Source organism: Rhamphochromis longiceps, linkage group LG4 (genome assembly GCF_057381845.1).
Source record: "Rhamphochromis longiceps isolate RC_006_pf linkage group LG4, R_longiceps_female_GT1.1, whole genome shotgun sequence".
In the NCBI taxonomy this organism is placed as follows: domain Eukaryota; kingdom Metazoa; phylum Chordata; class Actinopteri; order Cichliformes; family Cichlidae; genus Rhamphochromis; species Rhamphochromis longiceps.
The window spans coordinates 15,351,908-15,373,587 of record NC_140560.1 but is presented as its reverse complement, the minus strand read 5'-3'; the positions used below and the strand labels follow the sequence as shown (position 1 = coordinate 15,373,587).

The 21,680-nt window shown below is 40.4% G+C and overlaps 1 protein-coding gene and 1 pseudogene across 1 annotated transcript; both read right to left on the bottom strand.

The window, feature by feature from the left end:
- Positions 1–1,463: 1,463 nt before the first annotated feature.
- Positions 1,464–19,785, bottom strand: LOC146671279 (uncharacterized). Its single transcript, XM_085405150.1, has 8 exons — positions 18,943–19,785; positions 18,147–18,329; positions 17,895–18,062; positions 17,150–17,323; positions 12,086–12,259; positions 10,314–10,487; positions 10,149–10,198; positions 1,464–2,655 (listed from the first exon to the last, which is right to left on the bottom strand). The coding sequence occupies exons 1-8, from the start codon at positions 19,044–19,046 to the stop codon at positions 2,123–2,125; spliced, it is 1,560 nt and encodes a 519-aa protein (XP_085261276.1). The 5' UTR covers positions 19,047–19,785; the 3' UTR covers positions 1,464–2,122.
- Positions 15,112–15,780, bottom strand: LOC146671280 (uncharacterized; annotated as a pseudogene).
- Positions 19,786–21,680: the final 1,895 nt, after the last annotated feature.

Below are 21,680 nucleotides of genomic sequence, written 5' to 3'. Positions count from 1 at the left end.
TGATGACGGAATAGCCGTTCGGGCACAGTTCAATGAGGGGCGAATAGTCCAAGTCCCGCTGCCAGGTCTCAGTTAGAAATAACAAGTCCAGTTTTTTAGAAGATATAAAAATAAAAATTTAAAGTGGTCTTAGGAGGCTCATCACTCTAGTGTGCACCGCCACTGGATCCCCCTGGTTATACACATACATACACGCACAGTATTGTTGATGCTTGAAGCAGGTGTTCAGTGCGGTTCTAATAACTCCCTTTACTACACTCCAACTCCTTTATACACAGCATGTTATAACAACTAGCTATTGCGTAAGCTAGCTATTGTGACAAATACAAGCGTATGGTCACAATTAACCCAACAAATTTTCATGATTTCTTAACCCTCTGGGTCCAAAATATAATTGGCCATTTTTGAAGACTTTTGATATTACCTTTGTAGTTCACCTTTATTTTCATTATTTACATCACATTATTTACTCACATGTCTGAAGCTACAGTTATTTTTTTCATCTGTATTAACACAATTCATCTGAAATCACATAAAAACAAAACATATAGTTATAGTAGGTATATTTGTTTTTACTGTAAAAAGCACAGGTATGTTTAGTTAATTATCTTCATAACCATGAAATGCATATAGAAATTGTAAATGTAAGAAAACCTATGCACAAATTTGTAAACAAATATATACAATTATTTATCTAAAAATGCAGACAATGCATCCGGTGTTTTTTTTAGTACAACCATTTAAACCTAATACTAAAAGAAAAATTAGAGAACGATCAGGTTTCACAGTAAGGTGCCCAACAAATTATTTGTGCCAGTGAAAAAAAATATTTATCTGCCACAAGACAGGAGAACAGCACAGGTATAAAACCTGCAGACCTGATAGCAGGAGTTGTATCACTCGTCCTGTTTTCCACCTGCGATCTGCCTTTGTGACATTCACTAGTGCCCGCACTGACAGACAAAACAAAACAACAACTACACAACACACTAACTATACACTCCACACTAAACGTCACAAATCTCTCACAACTCAAAAATCAATCTCTCTCTCTCTCTCGATCAAAAACAATGAAATCACATGTCAAATCAATAATGTTTCTCTGCTTCACCATCCTCAATTTGGATAAGAAATTTCATAGAACAAATTTGGACAAATGTAATGATAACTGTGAAATTTGAGTTCCATTTATCAAATGGTTTGTTTGTTTGTTTTGGAAAAACACTCCATCCACCCACTTTTGACAAGTTAAAATATTTAAGAAAATTCAAACAATCCAACAAAGTCACATACTTGAGTACATGCTAATATAAATTGCACAGAACACATTTATTTTTATAATTTATTATAATAATTATAATTTTTTGATTATATAACTATAATTTTTTGCAAATTGCAGATGATTTAAAATAAAATTTGATGATTTGAGAAGGACTGACTCAGGTCTTAAAACAAAAGGACATAGTTAACAAAATTATTTTCTGACTTATAGTTAGAGTACCATCTAGAAAGCAATAACATACCATAACATTTTGTGCAAATTTGAGCAAAAAGTGCACTAATAACTTCATTATTTGACATGGAATAAAACTGTTATTTTTTCTATGATAGCTGCTGTTTTTTAGTTAAAACAAGGGGCACTGCAATCATGTATGAGGTGAGTATAAAGTGCATGAATACTGGAATCATAAATGCATTCATACAGGACCTTTCAAATGTTACAAAAGAAAAAATGAAACTATTTAATTTTACAGTTTAATAAAGTTCAGAAGCTAAAGGTGCAGAAATGTAAAGTACAGTAAAGTAGTATATCAATCGAATGAACACATAAAAAATTGAGGTATACGAAACAGCATTTTTACATTTTTCGGAAACACAGGAAGCCCATACACATGCACACCTACACACATATAAGTGTAAAGCACTACACTTAAGTCAGTGCTGACAATACTTACTGCCACAAATGCAACACGTCTTTTTTTTGAAAATGTAATGCATGAGATATGGGACTGTTCAAAACTGTTTTGAAGTCTAGGACAACTAAATATATTTTTATAAGGATGTTGTGTGCAATCTTTGGTGCTTAAAATAATTTTTCTTTCCTTTCATCCAAGTTGTCTAATTACTTTATTTTACAGAGGGAAACTGATCCATTAAAATAAACAGCAAAACCAGGGTGGAGTGGTTCAGTAAATGTTGTGTGCACGGTGTACAAGTGGGTAACTGTATCAGGAGAGATTTCAAAAAAGGACAAAATGCCTGCTGGCCAGTCCAGATATACTCCCATGACACCAGCGGAGTTTCTACTTCTAATAAAGTTTACAAATGATTTGTTATGAGCAAAATTGTCCGGATTTTTAAAGCACCAAGACTTTTCATTGTCACCAAAACCATAGTCAGAAGAAGAATAAGAGGAAAACTCAGGCATCCTGTTGATACTTTTATATGCCACTGCAATATCTGCAGAAAAATACTCAACCTCCCAATAATGGCGACCTGTCAGACCTTCTTCACACAGAACCTGATCTTCATGAAATCTTTCCGGATGATCAGGATATGGTTGGTTCTCTGGAACAGCCTCTGCCTTTCTGTTCTCCTCGGTTAAACGAATGCTCACAGATGCTGTGTTTGGGTCAAGTGTCAGGTCACAGGCATCTGTAATCAGTGCAGGAAAAACAGTGAATCATTTGTAACAGCATTATCATGTCAGTGTGGTTTCTGTCTGAGTTTATATTAGCTAAGTTCTGCTCTGTTCTGTTTCATCATAATTACTGAGTTATTATGAGGCTTATCTCTAAATATTCAGGATGTGAAATAAGCGGCGAGCTACAAAATAAAGTCAAAATTATGGTATTGGGGCCACAACTTTAAGAATTACTACCAATTACACACTTGTTCAGATCAGAACAAAACTAGAAGCAACTATTAAACTTAATCAGGTAGATAATTCAAAAAGGTTTTGGTAAACATTTGCATTTACTGTTTAGAAATTACAGCCATTTTTATACAGTCTTCCAGTTTCAGAAGCTCAAAATGAATTAGACAGCCTGACATAATCGGAGAAATAAGAGGGCGGAACCGGCTGTTCAAACCCCCCCAAGGCTGCCCGCTGGAATCGAAGCGATGGGACGAGGCGCGACCTCTCACAACGAACGTAATATGGTCAACACCTTGGAGACGCTTGCATCGGCTGTGAAGGCTCAAAGCAACAACATTGAGCGTATGGGGGGATACATCAGAGAGAGGCCTGCTCAAAATGGGACCCATGAGCGACAGTTGGAAGACATCGCGGAACGGATCACTGCAGCTGTGAGGTCTCAGAATCAAAAGAATGACAACACCATGGAACAGAAGTTTGATACCATCATGGGGAGGCTCGCGGCTCTCCAACGGGAGATCGAGAGGCCAGTGTTGGAGTGTTAGGGCAGCCTGAAAATTCTCCTGGCTGCTCGCATGGAAATTTACAAAATCAATATCGAGATTGCGGACCCCCATAAAGGCGCCAGCTGCAGGCCCAAGGCTGGAGCCGAACAATCACTCCCTGATAACGACTGTGTTACGGCTATTCTTCCCGCCCCATGCAAGGACACCTGGATTGGCTGGAGGACTGTTTACTTAGCCTGATAGGCCGAAGGACACTGTCTCAGCTGAACTATGGACACGCACACACATACACTTACACTGATAAGCACTCACTCATCCCCCCTCCCTTTCCAACGCCTCCGATGCTTGTGCCCTACCGGGGAAGATGGCAGTCAACTGGACCAGCGCAGATATGCTGCAGGACCGGATGCGCTGTCTACACCGGCTCTCTCTTACCCTTTACCCGCCCCTGTTGCTTGTCTTGTGTTTCTATGGTGTATTGATAGTCATGTGCTTTTGTGCTGAGGTGTTTTTTCTGTTATCAAACTGTTCTCCCACTAGGAGCTCAGTCTGAGTGGAGTTTTTTTTCTCCTCCTCTTACCTCATGTAGTGTATTTTCGTTGTTTTCTCCTATCAGCCTACCTTTCTGACATGTCTGCCCAATGTGATGTTTGTGTAAAGTTGGTCAGAAGGTTCCTTTGTAAGTGCGCATGCGCCATTAGCGTGCTGCCTGCTGTAACCCTAATTTCCCTCAGGATTAATAAAGTATTCTGATTCTGATGATTCTGATAATTTTAAATGGAAGAATTTTTTTTAATCATTTTAGGATGAAAATTCTCTGCAGTCAGTTGAAACCTAAAGTCTACAAGCCACAGACATCACCAAATGCTGTGCTTACACTTTTGAGATGCCCTGCCAGGCTTTTACTGTAGCCACCTTAAGTTGCTGCTCATTTGCTCAGTTTTGCATCTATAATCTGAAAAGCATAGTGCATTGTTTTCTGGCAATGTCTAATTTGACTTTCCTGTTATTGAGTGTAACCATTGGTTGCACTTTGTTGTAAACCCTGTATTTCCATTTATGAAGGCATCTCTTGATTGTAGAATTACATTACGACTCTCTGCCACTGGTACCTAGTTGGCTTGGCCCATGACGACTTGACTCTGCTTTTAGAGTTTGCAATTTGGCGGTAATACCTGGTACTAGGCCCTTCTATATATAATTTTTAGAAGCCTGACAAAAAGAGAAATGGCTACACGGAAAAAAACACTGTGGTGTCTGACAAAGAGCTGTAGGCCAAGCAGCTTCCCCTCAATGCCCTTCATTATAGTGTTGTGTTTTTGTCACACTCAAATGATGTCTAAAGACTTTCAGCCAATTCAAGTCAACTCAGCCAAGTCAAGTGAAGTTGGTTTTCTTAACTAAGGAAATAATTCTGTCATCATCCACTGTCAGGTGCTGGGTCTGTGACTGAGCATTGTGAGTTATTGTTATATTTTTGTGATTTCTTAGGTATATTGAAGGTATGTTAAGTTCTTGTTGTGGCTGTTGGATTTGAGTTACCTTGTATTTTGTTATTCATTGTTTTTGGTTAAGTCCATCCAGTCAGAAGGTCCTAGGTTGCCTAGTTATAGCTCCTTGTTTATTTAAAATTTGTTGTGTCATCACCTCCTGTGTTAAGTCTCCCTTTTTGGTTAGTGTGTCTTACTTGTCATGTTTCATGTCAGTGTGGTTCATGCTGTCAACATTGTGTCATGTCTGCGTACCGTCATGTTTCCTGGTTATTATGAAGGTCTTGTTTCTATGTTCTATGTGCTTAGTTTCACATCCCCTGTGGTGTCATTATGATTTATTGGGTCAGCTATCTCCTCATGTGTTTCCACTTCCCCTGATCGCCCCTTGTGTGCATTTAGCCTGTGTGTTTCCGTTCAGTCATCCTCAGGTCGTCTGTGTATTTACCCTCCACATCACGTCAGAATTAAACCGTTCACGGTTCTGCTCAGATTATGTTCATGTTTCTGTTCCGTTATTCACAGTTTCTCACATACACCAGTGCAGAATCGTGTTCATTTCACAGTTTCATAGTCAGTCATAGTTTCTTCCAGTTTAGGCTTTAGTTTAGTTTTTTCCCCATTCACTTTTCCTTGCTTTGTGTATCCCTGTAATCAGCCACAAATATAGGCTCGCTTTCTGTTAATCCAAGTTGATTTCCACATCCATTGTTGTCTGGTTTTGGGTTCATCATTCACGCAACACACAGTCAGCTCCCGCTGGCCATGACATCCACTTTAATTGTCTTCTGTGGTCTTTCAAGCATTTTGGTGTTGCTTAGCTGGCTAGTTCATTTATTTCTTTTAAAGTATGAATCAATTTGTCTAATTTGGATATTCCTAAAGTTTTAATATGTTTATTTTATTTTATTTTTTATGGTGGCCTCTTTCACTTGCACTGAAATCTTTTTGGGCCTCATAACTTTCGTTATGGTGAAAAACCATGGCTTTTCTGGTAATTGTCCAATGAGACTCTTAAAACTGGGGGACTAGAAAACTGTCTACTTCATTGTTCATTAAAAATATTTTTTTCTAAAAATTCTTTAACTAAAGTCTGAACTTCAGACATGTGGCAATTGTTCAAAAACTATAAAGAAAAGGAAAATATTTAAATTAAGTGAATGTCTCTATTTAAAAACAAACAAACAAACAAAAAACTCATGATGTGATATTCTAGTATATAGTATATCAGAAATCTGTTCACTATTTTTATTACAAATTATATCAGTAAGGAAGCTGACTAAATATTAACTGATAATTTATGGCAAAGGGGTGGGATTAAATAAGTGTATACTTCTTCCCACTCCCTTTCAACATGTAAATTAATCAGAATGTTTTTTTGTATGTAATTTGTGTAGTATTTTTTGTCTCTCTTATTTTCTTTTCTAAATGTACTTGTATATTGTTCACATGTTGAAATAAATTACCAATCAATCAATCAATCAAAAATACACCGTGATGGTGTACAAAGGCAAATCTGCAAAAACTTTGTCTTTTTCAGACAAATTATAGACTCAACTGTATGCACTGAGGCCCACAACAGGATGCTTTTTCAAGATGCGTATATACTGAAATCCTGATTTGAAAGATATCTCAGGACATCCAAAAATATGCATTTACACTAAAACACATGCAAATCAGAAGAATATAAATGATAGCTGTAAAAAAGCAAAACCACCTGTTTAGCTTTTGCGAGGATTTTTTTATCTGTAAAACATCTGTAAAACTTATCATGAAAACAAAGGTGTCATTGACAACAAATTAGTAGATCCACAAATTATGGATACAGACTCTTTTCAGAGTTAGAGGTACACTTAATGTACTTATTAACATACAGTTCAATGGACTACATTAGGGTGCACTGGTGCACGCTTTGCTTGAGATTCTTTCATATGTTTGACATCCAGCTAAAACCTTGAAAATATGTATACATTTTTAAATCAGCGACATTGCATTGGACAACAAGTAACTCACATTTTAAACAAGGTTTGAAAAATCAGATCTAACAGGCAGATATTTATGAAGGGCAGGCTATAACAGACATGCTCATCAAGGACCGCAGGTGTCTTGGAGCAGAGGAACACATTGGATTGTTGTAATTCTCTTTTGCATATGCAATGCCCATTCACTTCATTAGTTTGATTTGCAGTTGCTTCACTAATATAATTCATTAATGTTTTTGCTTAAACCTAATACTGATATTATGAGGCGCGCACATAATAGCATTGTGTGGTTTTTCTAAAAATGTTTTCTGTTATATTAATTAGGTTTCTTTCTTTGCTTTACCTGGTTTGCAGAGGTGGCTGTTTCCTGTCTGGGCAAAAGGTGTGGCTAAGGCCTTTGAAAACAAAATGCCTACTCAACAGGAACAACCAAGTGCTTATCAGAAACAGGGATGTTTTAGGTTTACTTATGTTATTCTGTGCTTAGTTAGTATGGTTAGGTGTTTGTTTTTGTTTTCACCTGTTGTGTGTAAATGGTTTGGCCAAACCACTATAAAAACTACCCTCCTGTGTTTGTGATTAGGTCAGTTTGTGAGTTAAGTTGGGTTCACTTTGTTTGGTTAAGTTTCTGGAAATTACTTTTTGTAGAGTTATATTTAGTTGACCTCTTTTGTGGGCCTGCTAATTATATTTTTGAACTGTCTTTCTGAACTTTTTTTTGAGGGTTAAAATAAAGAAAACTCATTTTGAAGACATTTTTACCTGTCCTGCCTTGGCTGCTTGGTCCCTCACTCTGGACCATCAGCTTCCACGCTGGGATCTGCTGCACAAATTCTCACTCACCCCAGGGGCAGAACAAAACTTGTAAGCCCTAATCTGTGTCTTCATTTCTCCAAGAGAATTGCCAATCGAAGAAAGGGATCCAACACGAAACTCAAATCAAGGGGTACACTAATTTTCCACAATCACGTTCAGTTGCACAAATAAACTAAAAACTTCCACCAGCCACACTGCTCATAGCCACAGGAGGGAAAATTGACTGCTCTACGCCATTTTGGAAAAGTTCAGAACCTTTATACATAGCATATCACAAGCAGATTCAGTGGGAGATAAATAAAGTAGCCTAGAATAAGCATCTACAATCTAAAGAGACACATAGTTGAGTACATCGCTATTTTCTCTGAACATTTAGATCCATAAAATATTAAGTTTCACTAACAACGGACGGGCAAAACTGAGAGTTCTGGAGGGTAGTGCATGCTCTCATTTCACAAGTTGTCCTGCGTTTTCCCAGAAAGACAGACCACACAGTTTAAACCTGTGAAAAAGCTTTTTTAAGAGAAGAAAGATTCACACTATGTTTCTCTAAGTTAAAAACAAATCAAATTTACCTTTCAGAGCAGAGTCTAAAAAAACAACATTAAATAATTTGATTCTGCGTCTATAAAAGTAATTTCTGTTTGTATTAATTCACACTGAAATCTGAAATACTTGCCACGCTTGATAAAACAAAATTAAATAATATATTGCCTGTTAATTACACATCTACGTTTTAAAGATGGCATCAAAGTCAGTATACTGTATTTGTCTTACATTTTGAAATTTAGATCCCAAAAACACTTGGTTTTACACGGACAAGTAAACGTGACAGCTGGGTGGGGGCAGTTGAGGGCACACACGAACACGTGCATAGGTGTCCGGCTTCTCAGGAAACAAATGCTTTTGATGAAAGGACATACTGAAGGTTTAGACTGCGTTTTCTCAGACATAAAGACTACACATGACAGGCAAAGGGCAATAAAAGCTCTCAAAGCAAAACAGGTGAAATAAACAACCACAGAGGACACTTGAGGAAAACACCCTGCTGTTAAAACAAGTAAAAAGAGTCGCACAAACAAACCCCAAATACAGTAAGATTGCTTCTAACAAAACCAAATAGGACTTCCACTCCACATAAGGCTTTATTCTCCATTCAGATCGCTGACTAAAAAGCAAATAGGTCTTCCTATAAGGCTCCTCCATAGTGTTAGAATAAAGCGACATTAAATAATTGGTTCCTCCATAGGGATGGGTATCGCCAAACCGGTACTTTTGAAATGGTGCCAGTGCTTAAACGGTGCTCAAACCGGTGCTTAAAGAATGGAGAACAAAAAATTGGTCCAAAAACCTCTCATGTTCAGCTGTTTTTTTGTAAAAAGATAACAATGTTAGCCTTTTCTGCAGCTATGGGGCATATATGGTATCACTCTTGGCTGGAAGCAGTGCTTAAACAATGGAAAAAACAAACTTTGTCCAAAAACCTCTCATGTTTAACTGTTTTCCACTTTTTCTTTGGTCATTTTAGCCTTTTTGGCCAGGGTGAAGGGAGTACCTGCCATCAAACAAGAAGACAGCCGCATGTAACTATGACGGTGTTTGCTAGTTCACCTTACATGCATTAATGTAATAACGTGGTTAGCCTACTCAACGTAAATTACACACGAACAACATTAAGCGACTCATGCAGAGAAGAACGGCTGCTGCTGCTGCCTTCATCATCCGTCATCATTTCTGCTACACTGGCAGGGCTAGGGGCCAGGACTCTCCTCTTCGTGTTTTTGGGTGATGTTGCTAACTCCAGGTCCGATAACAGGCACCACACCCGCAGTAGATGTGCACGGTGTGAGGTCTCGCAGCAAGCTATCAAATACGGCGCATTTCTCGGCTTTTAAAAAAAAACGCTATGCGTCGCCAGGTGTTTCATCGGATTTGAGGTGTTACCTCCTTTGACAGTATCACAGTATCACCTTAAAGCACTTGTTGCATGCTGCTGAGTTTGCATCTTTTGCTGTGAAGTACAGCCAGACTTTTGACCGCTTCGCCTTGGGAATTTTTAATCTGTAGCTCTGCTCTAAAAGAACGTACGTACCTGGACCCGCCTACTATCCTCGGAAACGTAAAATGATTGGCTAGAATCTAAAGTGTATCACAGCTCAGGAAAAAAAAGCACCGAAATAAAGCACCGAAATGTGCGCTGCTTTTCGGTCTGGTTACTACCGTTTATGTCAGAACCGGTGCCATGATACCGGTACCCATCCCTATTCCTCCATCTATAAAAAGTCATTCCTGCTTGTAAAAATTTACACTGAAAATTAAATTAAATTAATTAAAACACACGCCAGGAGGAGACGGTTCTGGACGGTGCGTGTGCATGCGCATTTACGTGTGCATGAACGTGCATGCATGCATGGGCGCATTCTTCTCCAATCACATCACAGATGTAGAATATCATGAAGAAAAAATATTTTCTTACACTCTCTCAGTAGCTTCAGATCAACCCAACATTCTTCATTGTGGTCCACACTGATGGACAAACAAACATTGTTGATTATGAAAAACAATAAAAGTGAATCAGAAATCAGTATAAAGTGTTATAAAAATATAAAACTGTTCTAAACAGAACAGTTTTTTTTCATACTTGAGATTTTCCAGACTGCAGCACAAATCCTTCTGTTTTTCAGTCAGCAATTTCACAACTTCTTTGGTGAGGTTATTGAAGCTGAGGTCCAGATCTTTGAGGCTGCAGTGGTCTGAGTTTAGAGCCAAGACCAAAGAATAGCCTCCATCTCCCGTCATTTTACAAAATGACAGCCTACAAAAATCGAACAGCAGATGTGTGTTAAATGATCAGGGCACATTTTCACTTCCTGTCATGGCCTGAGCATAGAGCTGGGCGATATAAGATTTTTTCATATCACGATATGCTTTTTTCATTTCAGGCGATAATGATATATATCACGATATAAGCCAAATAACTATATATGTAAGATTTAAATGTGCTGTTGCTCACAAGTAAAATGTGAAATAATCAGCAGCTTGTTTTGATTTAAATATTTATTTCCCATAATAAGTTCAACAGGGCAGATGTACTTAAAATGAGGCTTCAGTTTAGGCAAAATAAAGGCAAATATTACAAACTACACAAAAGGTAGCCGCTAAAGCATTTCAGTTTCAAAATAGAATAAACAAAACAGACTACTAAATTGTCAGTTCCACTTAGAAACAAAATATTAATTCTAAAAATAAATCTTAGTTTATTTTACAGAAGAAGAGACAAAATTGACTAACTTATATAATATTGCTTTGGAAGCGCTGTCTGAGAGAAATGTTTATGTCCAGGGAGTTGGTAACGAGGATCCATTACCTTAATTAGCTGCTTGAATCCTTCATTTTTGTGTTTTGTTTATTGGTAGCATGTCTTTAGCAAGACAGTAAGCTATGGCACTCGTTATGTTGCTATGTCTCTTAGCTTTTTTCTCATATGGTAAGACACCCCTTTGCCATATGCTTCACAGGGATTCCCCTGGTTGTTTTCGATGACGAATTAGCGCTTTCAGTCAGAGATTGAGCGTGCTCTAGTGGGTGGCACTGCTTCAGGTGATAAAAAAGGTTTGTTGTATTTCCAGACTTTGTGGGAACATGCTTTCGGCACAATTTACAGTGCACATTACTCTGTTTTTTGTCAGATTTCAAATAGCCGAAATACCTCCACACTACGGAACTTCTCTGACCTTTCCTTTCGACAATCTCTCCGGCATTGGAACCGTCATCTGTGTTCTCTTCGGTAACCTGGTCACCTAAGCTCTCGGTTGATTTTTCTCTAGTCGGCACACTCATTTCCTTCATTACCTGGCTGCATGGCGGCTGGCTGCTTCCCAAACAAATACACATGTGCGGCTTGGCACTTGAGCTGTACGTAACAGGTTACATGACGTGACACTGCGGCTGTGATTGGTTCGGCTCTGTGCTACTTAATTTGTATTGGCTATTCATTTTTTATAAGAGAGGAAGAGAGAGAGAGATGAGGTCTATCGCAATAGTTTCATTTTTCTATCGAGAAAGTTATTTCGCAATACATATCGTTATCGTTCTATCGCCCAGCTCTACCTGAGCACCATTTTATTAGTCTTTTTTCAATCTCCCTTTGGACATCTAGCATCATGTGTGTGTCATGGTCCCACGTAGAGTGCCTTTTGCTGTGCTCTAGCTTTAGATAGATAGATAGATAGATAGATAGATAGATAGATAGATAGATAGATAGATAGATAGATAGATAGATAGATAGATAGATAGATAGATAGATAGATAGACCGTTTTACAAATGCAGACTTAATCCTTTTTTTGCAATTGCTAAATCTAGATATACTGTGATAACATGGTTTGAAGTTAAATGAGATTTATTATATTAACCTGAGTGTTTTTAAACCACAGTTTGGGTTCCTCGATGCTTGAGATAGTTCCATCACTCCCTGGTCCAGCAGATCATTGTAACTCAGGTCCAGCTCTTTCAGGTGCGAGGCTGTAAAGCTGATTGCTGAGGCGAGTATCTTACAGCCTTTCTCAGTGAGTCTGTTATGACTGAGGCTGACAGAAAAATATAGGAATATAATCATTAACAAAATTTTTAAAAATATTAGCAATTACATTTTTTTCAGTAATTCTAATCTTATCACTCACATACACACAGATATACATTTATACACACAAACACACATGTATGTGTGTGTGTGTGTGTGTGTGTGTGTGTGTGTGTGTGTGTGTGTGTGTGTGTGTGTGTGTGTGTGTGTGCTCATTCATTCATTCATCCATCTGAGAACTATAAGACAGACTGTTTCTGCTCTCAGAATATTGGGTCACTTAATGTAATTGCTGGTTCTTTGATAACAGAGTGAAGTGTTTCACTATGGGAATCACCCTGACCTAACCAACTACGGAAGCTTTAATGACACCACGTCTGTCTATGAAAGACTTGTTGAGCCGTGCTCAGGGCTCCACCCCCTCCTTCTAACACGACCGACCAGTCCCATTCCAAGCAGATTTCTGTGCCCAAGCAAGGGGGAAGTGTTGGCGAAATACCCCTCTCTGTTATCAAAGAACCAGGGATTACATTAAATAACCTAACATTCTTTTTTTAACTTAGCTCAGTGTTTCACTATGGGAGATATGGCACCCTCCCAGATTGCGCCAGCTTCCAAAGCTACGCTCCAGTACAACTCCAGGATCTCAGGTCAAACCTGGGGCACTACATCCAGCCTATAAAACCGGACAAACGTGTGTGGTGTAGCCCAGCTTGCTGCAGCGCAAATATCCTGGACTAACACCTCTGAACAAAGCCCAGTATGTGGCCACACACCTAGTAGACTGAGCTCAGTGTCCCGGGGGGGGCCTGCGAGCCCTTACAGCTATAAGCCAGAGGTATGGCTTCTACAATGAGCTAGCCTCTGGCGTGGTAAGGGCCTGCCCTTGTGAGGGGAGGCCCAGGAAACAAACAGCTGATCTGCCTTCCTGAATCCAGCTTTCCTGTCAACATAAGTACAGGTGCTCTACTGTAGAGCACCTGTATGATCTTTCCATCACCTTAGGGACAAAGGCTGGGTTAGGCATGCTTTAGTGAGTACAGGAGCCAGCTGTAAACAAGAGGGGTGGATAGACAGAGCCTGCAATTCACTTACTTGCGTAGCTGTGGTTAGAGCTAACAGCAGAGCGGTCTTACGAGATAAACTACAACTCCCCTGCCCCAAAAGGCTCAAAGGGGTGGTGGGAGAGGGTGTCTAAACCAACTGACAGATCCCATAAAGGGACCAGTGGTCTAGAGACTGGGAGCGTTTGACACAGACCCCTCATGAAGCGTCATACAAGTAGGTGGTGACAGGAAGGTTTATCACCAAACCCCACATTGCAGGCTGAGATAGCTGCCAAACAGACCTTTATAGTGGAAAAAGCTCTCCTTTTGTCGAGCATGTTCTGAAGAAAACACAACAGCTCCACCACTGAACACTGAAAAGGGATTGCCTGCTTTTCATGGCTATTAAAATCAGCGACAGCCCCTGATCCCTCACTCTGATCAGTGTTGGGGAGATGAAGCTGAGGGGAAGGAAAGCATACAGTAGTGTGTTTGGCCAAGGATCAGCCAGCTCATCCACGCCCAGTGGGGCATCTGCGTCTGACAGGGAGAAAAACAGTGGACAATGTTTTCTCGCAAGGCAAAGAGATCTATCTATATCTGCTCCACCACCTGTGGGTGAAGTCTCCATTCTCCGAACAGTGGATTCCCTCTGGACAGGAGATCGGCCCCCCTATTTAGAATTCCTGGCACATGAGTTGCTCGAAGGGAGAGAAGCTGTGTGCTGCTCCACACAATTGCTTCCCTGGCTAACCTGTGTAGTTGCCGGTAACGGGTACCGCCCTGGCAGTTCTTAAAAGCAACTACCATGGAGTTGTCTGTTTTCACTAAAACATGTTGCCACCGGAGATATGACAGAAAATGCTGTAAAGCTAAGAGCACTGCGCTGCGCTCCAGCAGATTTATGTGATTCAGAGCCAGTCGCCGCGACCAAACGCCATTCACTGCTCTGCCCATCATAGTTGCACCCCAACCTGACAGGGACAGTCTATGGTCAGAGTCCCCCTGGATGATACTGCCCCCAGAGGTACCCCCGCAGCGAGAGCTGTCAGGCTCCTCCATGGCCGAGAGCCGCAATACAGGACTGTGTTATTTTTACACTGTGACCGAGATGTGGGTGAGGGCAGAGCCGCAGAGAGGCAATTCACTGCTGAAAATCCCTCATCATGAGCAGCTCCAAATGTACCACGATATCACCGAGACTATGAGGCCAAGGAGGCGGAGACAGTGTTGAAACTGCACAACTTTCCTCCACTGAAAGACGACGTCACCTTTGTCTCCTGGAAGGAGTTGGGGCTGTCCCCCTCACAAAGAGCGTAAGCTCCCCCAGCTGGGGACAAGGAGAAATGGCAGTGATTTTCTTTTGTTTTTATTTTCTTTCCAGAATGCTTGCCCCAAGGTCTTGGATTCTCAACTTTGACCTGGTGAGCAAGCGGATTGAGGGCCTCCCTTCTCCTCTCTCTATTCTGGCCCCACTCTGTCTCCCTCTCACAGCTACTGCTGCTGCCGCAAAGCAGCTCTTGGCACCTGCTGAGGTTGTGGGTTAGGGGTTCTGGGCAAGCAGAGATTGAATGCTTTTCCCTCCTGCTTTCTGTGGGTGCTTGTCTCTCTTATTTTCTCCAGGGTAGGGCCAAAGAGACCCTTGGTCGGGTCATAGGCTGCATCCATGACCTCAGCCTTCTGAGCATCATCTAAGCCTGACAGGTTTAGACACATGTCTCTCTCACCCGAGACTGCAAGGCCCATTACACGCCCACAACCTTGGACTGCTCTCCTGGAGGAGCGAAGGATGAGATCATTAACCATGCAGATTTCATCCCAGAGGGCTGGATTTAGGGAACCCGAATCCAGCTGACAGCCCATGTCTTCTAGAATTTCTGACTGAGGCTGGTGGGAGCCTCTTGCCATCATGCAGGTTGTGTCCTGCCCCTTCGATATCCTGGGCGGCTGGCCATGGGATACCTAGCAGCCCATTTGCAGACCTTGTATAAATTGCTGTACGCCGGGGGTGCAAATTCTGCCCCATTCAGTGACCTGGACTGCTGGGGAGGGTAGGTGGAGTCATGCTCCTCTTTATCATACATGTCCTCTAGGTTGAGTAGGTCGAAGTTGGCATCACCCTCTCCGTCCTCGCCACCCGACTCGCCCACGTTTTGATCAAGGAAGTCCTCGAACAATGGGGGCATGAGCAGGGACTATTCTTTCATCATGTCCGCCCAGCTCATGGAGGCTCGCCGATGACGGATGTCACTCGTAGCAATAGCAGCCGACAGGTGGGGGTCCAAAATGTTCATTGCTGCTACTCTCAGCCTCCTTTCCAGGACTTTCTCTGGCATAAACGCACAATGGGGGCATCCCTGAGGGTCCACCAGTGAAGCCTGAGCATGCTTGGCACCCATACAGATAATACACATTGTATGAGGGATGCAGCCTCTTTGGCCTTTGGTTCTGACCCCTTGGCGGGGGTAGGAGCCGTAGACATAGTTAGCGGAAAGGGGGTGAGACCAGGCTACACCAGGCTCATCGCAACACATTAGCCTGTTCGTAGTCAGAGCTAGCAGTGGGGATTAAATCCAAGCTAGTCGTAGCGGGAGTCAGGTCATTGTGATATGTTAGCTGCATTCTGCTAGCCAATATCGTTAGCAACTTAATGCTAACCGAACCCTGAGGTTGACTAACAAGCTAATGCTAGTGAGACACTAATACGGTTTGTGGCCTGCTAACAAGTTAAAGCTAGACGGACACTGAAAAGGCTCGCCGTAACGCGGTAGCCTAAGTTACACAAAGTCGGCTACCTTGCTAACTAAAACCAGGAACTGCCTGAACAGATCACCTAACACGATTACAGTTCACCAGAGTGTAACTATAAGTACGCTTCTTTCGAAGGACAACTTAAATTTCACCATAACCCTTACTGGGGAAAAGGTAGTTTAAGATTTAAAAGACATTACAATTGTTGTAATTACGTTAAAATCAGTGTTATTGACTTTAAGATCACAACCTGATTTAAAACAGAATCTAGTATAAAAATTCTTGCCTCTAGAAATAGCTATATGATATTAAGAGAATATGGCCGTGCAGTCTTTCAGTACAACTTTGTCCAGCCACTGGTAGGATTTCTGGATATCAGCCATCTCCTCTATCTGCCGGTGGTACATATTGTGCATGGGCCTGTCCTTCCATGATAGTTCCTCTTTTTCCTCCTCTTTCTTGGGTTTCTGCTGCCTGAGGTATTCACTGAGCATGCGTGACTGGTCAGGGCCATCTTCCTGATGTAGTAATGGATGTTCGTTGTCTCATCCTGGACTGTGGTGCTGACACTCACCAGTCCCCGGCCTCCTTCCTTCCGTGTAGCATACAGCCTCCAGGTGCTAGACTTGAGGTGAAACCGTCCATGGGGAAGAGCTTCCTTGTCTTGATGTCGATGGCTTCTATCTCCTCCATTGGCTAGCTTATTATCCCAGCAGGGTACCTGATCATGGGCAGGTTGTAGGTCTGGATAGCCCGGATCTTGTTCTTACCATCCAGCTGACTCCTCAGGAGTCGGCTACCTTGCTAACTAAAACCAGGAACTGCCTGAATAGATCACCTAAAACGCTATATATATATATATATATATACACACACACATACATACACAGATAGATAGATAGATAGATAGATAGATAGATAGATAGATAGATAGATAGATAGATAGATAGATAGATAGATAGATAGATAGATATGTACATATACACACACACACACACTATATATATATACATACAATTTTTTGCTATTTTAAACTCAAAAGTAAAAATTCTCAAGTATCTAAATCCTGCTTCAAATGTTTTTTTGATGCAGTGCTTTACCTCAGTACCTCCAGTCTACAGTTTTTGTTCTTCAGTCCATCTGAGAGGATCTTCATTTCCGAGTCTTTAAACTGGGTGTAGTTTAGTTCCAGTTCTCTCAGGTAAAAAGGTTTGGATGTGAATGCTGTCACCAGCATTTTGCAGATTTCCGCAGTCCTATAATGTCGGTTCATTCTTTTGGCACAGAGGATAAAAAACATTAGATTAGATATAAACATAGATTATACTATCCAAGTTTTAGCAAATGTCCTTCTAATCTAAGAAAACAAGACACTAAGTTGTGAATTTTAGTGACTGTGGGGGGAGACACTTTTACATAGAAGATTTTGACTAATTGTTAATCTTTTAAACACTGTTTACAATTAGAGTTACTGTATGGTGTCACCTCACATGTATCCACTTAAATCAGCAAAGGCTGTTTCTCCTCTGCCAAACAGGACCCACTACTGCAGATTAGTGCTCCCATTCTGAGCCAAAGCACTTTACATGAACACAAAATTTATTCATCCCCAGAAAACTTGGTGATCCACAATCTTCTCCTTTAGCTACAGGGAAGAAGAAGCTCTAGTTCTGACCACTGGGTATTTTTAGAAGGCTCAATTCAATTTCACTATCTACACCCAGGCCTGGTTACTTCCGGACCTGTTGAATCAAGACTTCCTTTAACTAGAACCTGTCTGACAAAGTAAAGTAGGCTAAAAGATTTCAAAAAGCAACACATCATACCACGATATCTTAAACTGACCTGAGCTTCTCAAGTTTAGGGCAGCCTAGACCAACAGACAGTACAGAGAACAATGAGTCCTCAAGTATGTCACCACTCAACTCTAGTTCTCTTAGATTTGAGATGACTGATTTTATGGCTGATGCAAAATCTTCCATCTCTCTTTCTGCAAGCCCTTTGCCAGAAAGACTGCAAGACCAAAGGACACAAAATCAAAAGAAATCAGTACAAAATGTTACAAAACAATCATATAAATATGATAATTTTACTAACCTTAGAGCTTCTAGTTTACACTGAGAATTTTTCAGTCCATCAGCCAAGGTTTCTGCACATTTATCCGCCCTACTGCCAAAAGTACTATTCACTATGTGCAGTTCAGTTAACACAGAGTGTGGCATGCAAAGAGCTGAAGAGATAGTTTTATATTCCCAAACACCAACATTTACACCTGAGATTCTGTAGAATTAATAAAAGGACAATTGTTTAAATATCAGATACAGTTTTTAAAAGCATACATTATTTCTTAACTTAATAGAAAATTGTGAACTCAATAAACCCCTTTTCCATCTGCACCCTGACACAGTCCAATATTACGGGATTTCCATAGGGGAAAGGATTTAGTTTTCCCTAATTGAACATTTAAAAAAAAAAAGATCAATTAGATCTTACAATTTCATTTTACTTATATAGAACCAGTCCACAACAACATACCAAATCAAAATAAGCATTAGATGTTTCAAATATTCCTTTTGTGGCACACAAAATGGTAAAGGCGCTGATTAGCTAACTGTAACACCTCCTGCAGCGTGAAAAGAACAATATTTTAAACAGATGACTGATGTCAAAATGCCAGATAAATCAGTTAACATGAATGTATGGATTAAAAAGTCCGGTCCTAGGTAAAACTGCATAGGACAGGGTATTCAGGAACTGAGCATAAAAGTCACATAGTTGGTATCTGGTTCTGTTCAATAACAATAATTGTAAAAAACAAAACAAAACAACAACATACAATTATAGATAAAGTGCGGTAAACTGAATAACATTCTTGTATAAAGCACCAACTCACCTTGCTTTTCTGCAGTTTCTCACAGCTGGAAGAAGTCTAAAGATACCTTTTCCTGATGGTCTGTATTTCTTGAGATTGAATTCATCCAGAGGTGTGTTTGACATCAGAATCAAGTCAGCCAGAGCTGAACACTCAACAGGAGAGAGCGGTGATTCAGGAAAACAATTTGGTTTCAGATACTTTCGTACTGAATCATGTAGGGAATTGTCTTTCAACTCAGTCAGGCAGTGGACAAGGTTTTAGACATCTTTCAGCTGAGCAGTCAAACAAATCTATTTCTAATAGACTTGACCGAATTTCCTCAATATTTGTTGAATGCTCTTCAGTCTGCTGAATCAGGCTTTGAAGTGGTTCTTCTGATGATTGTAGAGACAAGCCAATAAGGAACCTGAGGAACATGTCCAGTTCTCCGGTCGTTCTAGGAGCCGAATTAGCTATTGTAATTTCAATCAGTTCATTCAAAGGTAGATCCACTGGAACTGTTTCCAAGATAGACTTGAGCTCTTCATCAGACCCTTTTAGCATGAAATCCTTGAGACTTTCAGAATCAATTTTTTTATTTACAAAACTGTGATATACAAAGAGAGCAGCAAAATACTCTTGAACTGTGAGATGCACAAAGCAGTAAAGTTTCTTTGTTAGGAACACACTCTCTTCTTTGAATATTGCTGTACACAACCCACAGTAAACTCCAGCTTTCGTTATATCTATGTCATACTTCTTCAGATCTTTAGCAGTGAATATGATCCGGCCTTTTTCTAGTTGCTCAAAAGCCAACCTGCCTAATTTCAAAATGAACTCTTCATTTGACTTAAAGATCTCTGCTGTATCAGGCTCTTCCTGGTTGCCATATTTTCCATTAGCTATCGTTGTCTGAATAAGAAGGAAGTGTGTGTACATCCCAGTAAGAGTTGTGGGTATTTTTTGGTTTCCATCTTTGGTGTTTCTCATTTTACGCATCAAATACTCAAAAACATCTACAGCAATCCAACAGAAGATAGGTATGTGACACATAATGTACAGGCTCCGTGACATTGTCATGTGTTCAATTATTTTTTTCAGCGACTGCTTTGTCTTCAACTCTCTTTCTATTTTTTGTGGATCATCAAATCCTCTGACCTCAGTCCACTGGTAAACATACTCACGAGAAATGCGTTGAACTGCTCCTGGTCTTGAGGTAATCCAAACAAGTGCAGAGGGAAGAAGATGTTTCCTGATAAGGTTGGTCACCAGAGTGTCCACTGAGGACACCTTCGTAGCATCATCCAGTATTGTGGTCGTTTTGAATTTCAGCTGAAGTTGACTTTCATCGAGACCATCAAAGATGAACAAAACTTCACGATCAGCCAAAGCTCTCGCAACTGCTATGGTTTTAAGTTCTGGATGGAATGTTTTCACAAGGTTCTCAAAGCTAATCTGATAATCTTGGACCAGATTTAGCTCCCTGAATGGAAACATAAAGATGAAGTCCAAGTCCTGATTGGCTTTTCCATCTGCCCAGTCAAGGATGAATTTCTTCACAGAGACAGTTTTTCCAATGCCAGCAATTCCCTTTGTCATCACAGTCCGAATTGCTGTCATGTCCTTGTCGCCTTGCACATGTTTAAAGATATCATTACAGTTGATTCAAGTACCCTCAACAATTTGATTCTTTATCTTCAATCTCCCAAATCTCATGTTGTTCATTGACATGTTCACTCTCTCCTTGTATAATGTAGAGCTGTGTGTAAATTTTATCCAATGATTTTTCATCCATACGAGACTTTTCATTGCCTTCCAACTCCCACTGACACTTTTGCCTTAGATATTCTTTGTTCTTTTTAAAGACCTCCTTGATGACATCTTCTGCTGTAGGTAAAGAGGAAAACCACCAATTTCAACCAAAACACATAATTTTAACGTTAACTTGGTCATTTTGACCTTGGTAAAGGATAAAAAGCCCTCAGAATGGCTGCAATAAGTATCTTAAATAAAGCCTCAAATCCAAACCTGTATTTTATTCACAATAGAGCATATAAAAAATGATCATCAAATGTTTAAACTGTTGTCTGATACATCATTAAATGTTTCATTTAATAATTTATCAAATGTTTCAGTTGTTTTAAGGTCTTGATTGTAGGCAAAAAACCTCTTCTATTATGAAGCCATGCCACAATGCCGTTATAGATGAGGAAACTGCCAATTCCTTAGGCAATAATATAGTTGGTCCCTCTCCTTAATTGGTCAAGAGGATATGGTGTCCATGTTTTCAAAGAATGAATTCAAGGCTACGTCCACACGTACCTGGGTATTTTTGAAAACGCAGATTTTTCTATGCGTTTGCGCCTTTCGTCCACACGTAAACGGCGTTTTCGGTCACTGAACATATACAAAGATGGCGCCGGTGAGGTCGGCTGCCGTCACGACTTCTCCGACCACTTTTTCTTTGTTTTTGTTTTTTAAGTTAGTTTTCAGCGTTTCTAAATCGGCAAAATCATCACCATTGGGTACATTAGGTATGACAGTGACACTCTTGTTTCTATTGGGATACAATGTACTCACAATTCGAAGATTTTAACTCCGGATCCGAGCTGGCCGAGTGAGATCTTGAGGGCGAACAAAGGGAAGTGGCGGCGGCCTAGAGGGAAGCAAGCCGGCGTCAGGAAACAGGCTGAGAGCTCGTGCACACCGCACACCTCTGCCTAGCATCCTGCTCGCCAACGTCCAGTCACTGGAGAACAAGCTTGATGACCTCAGGG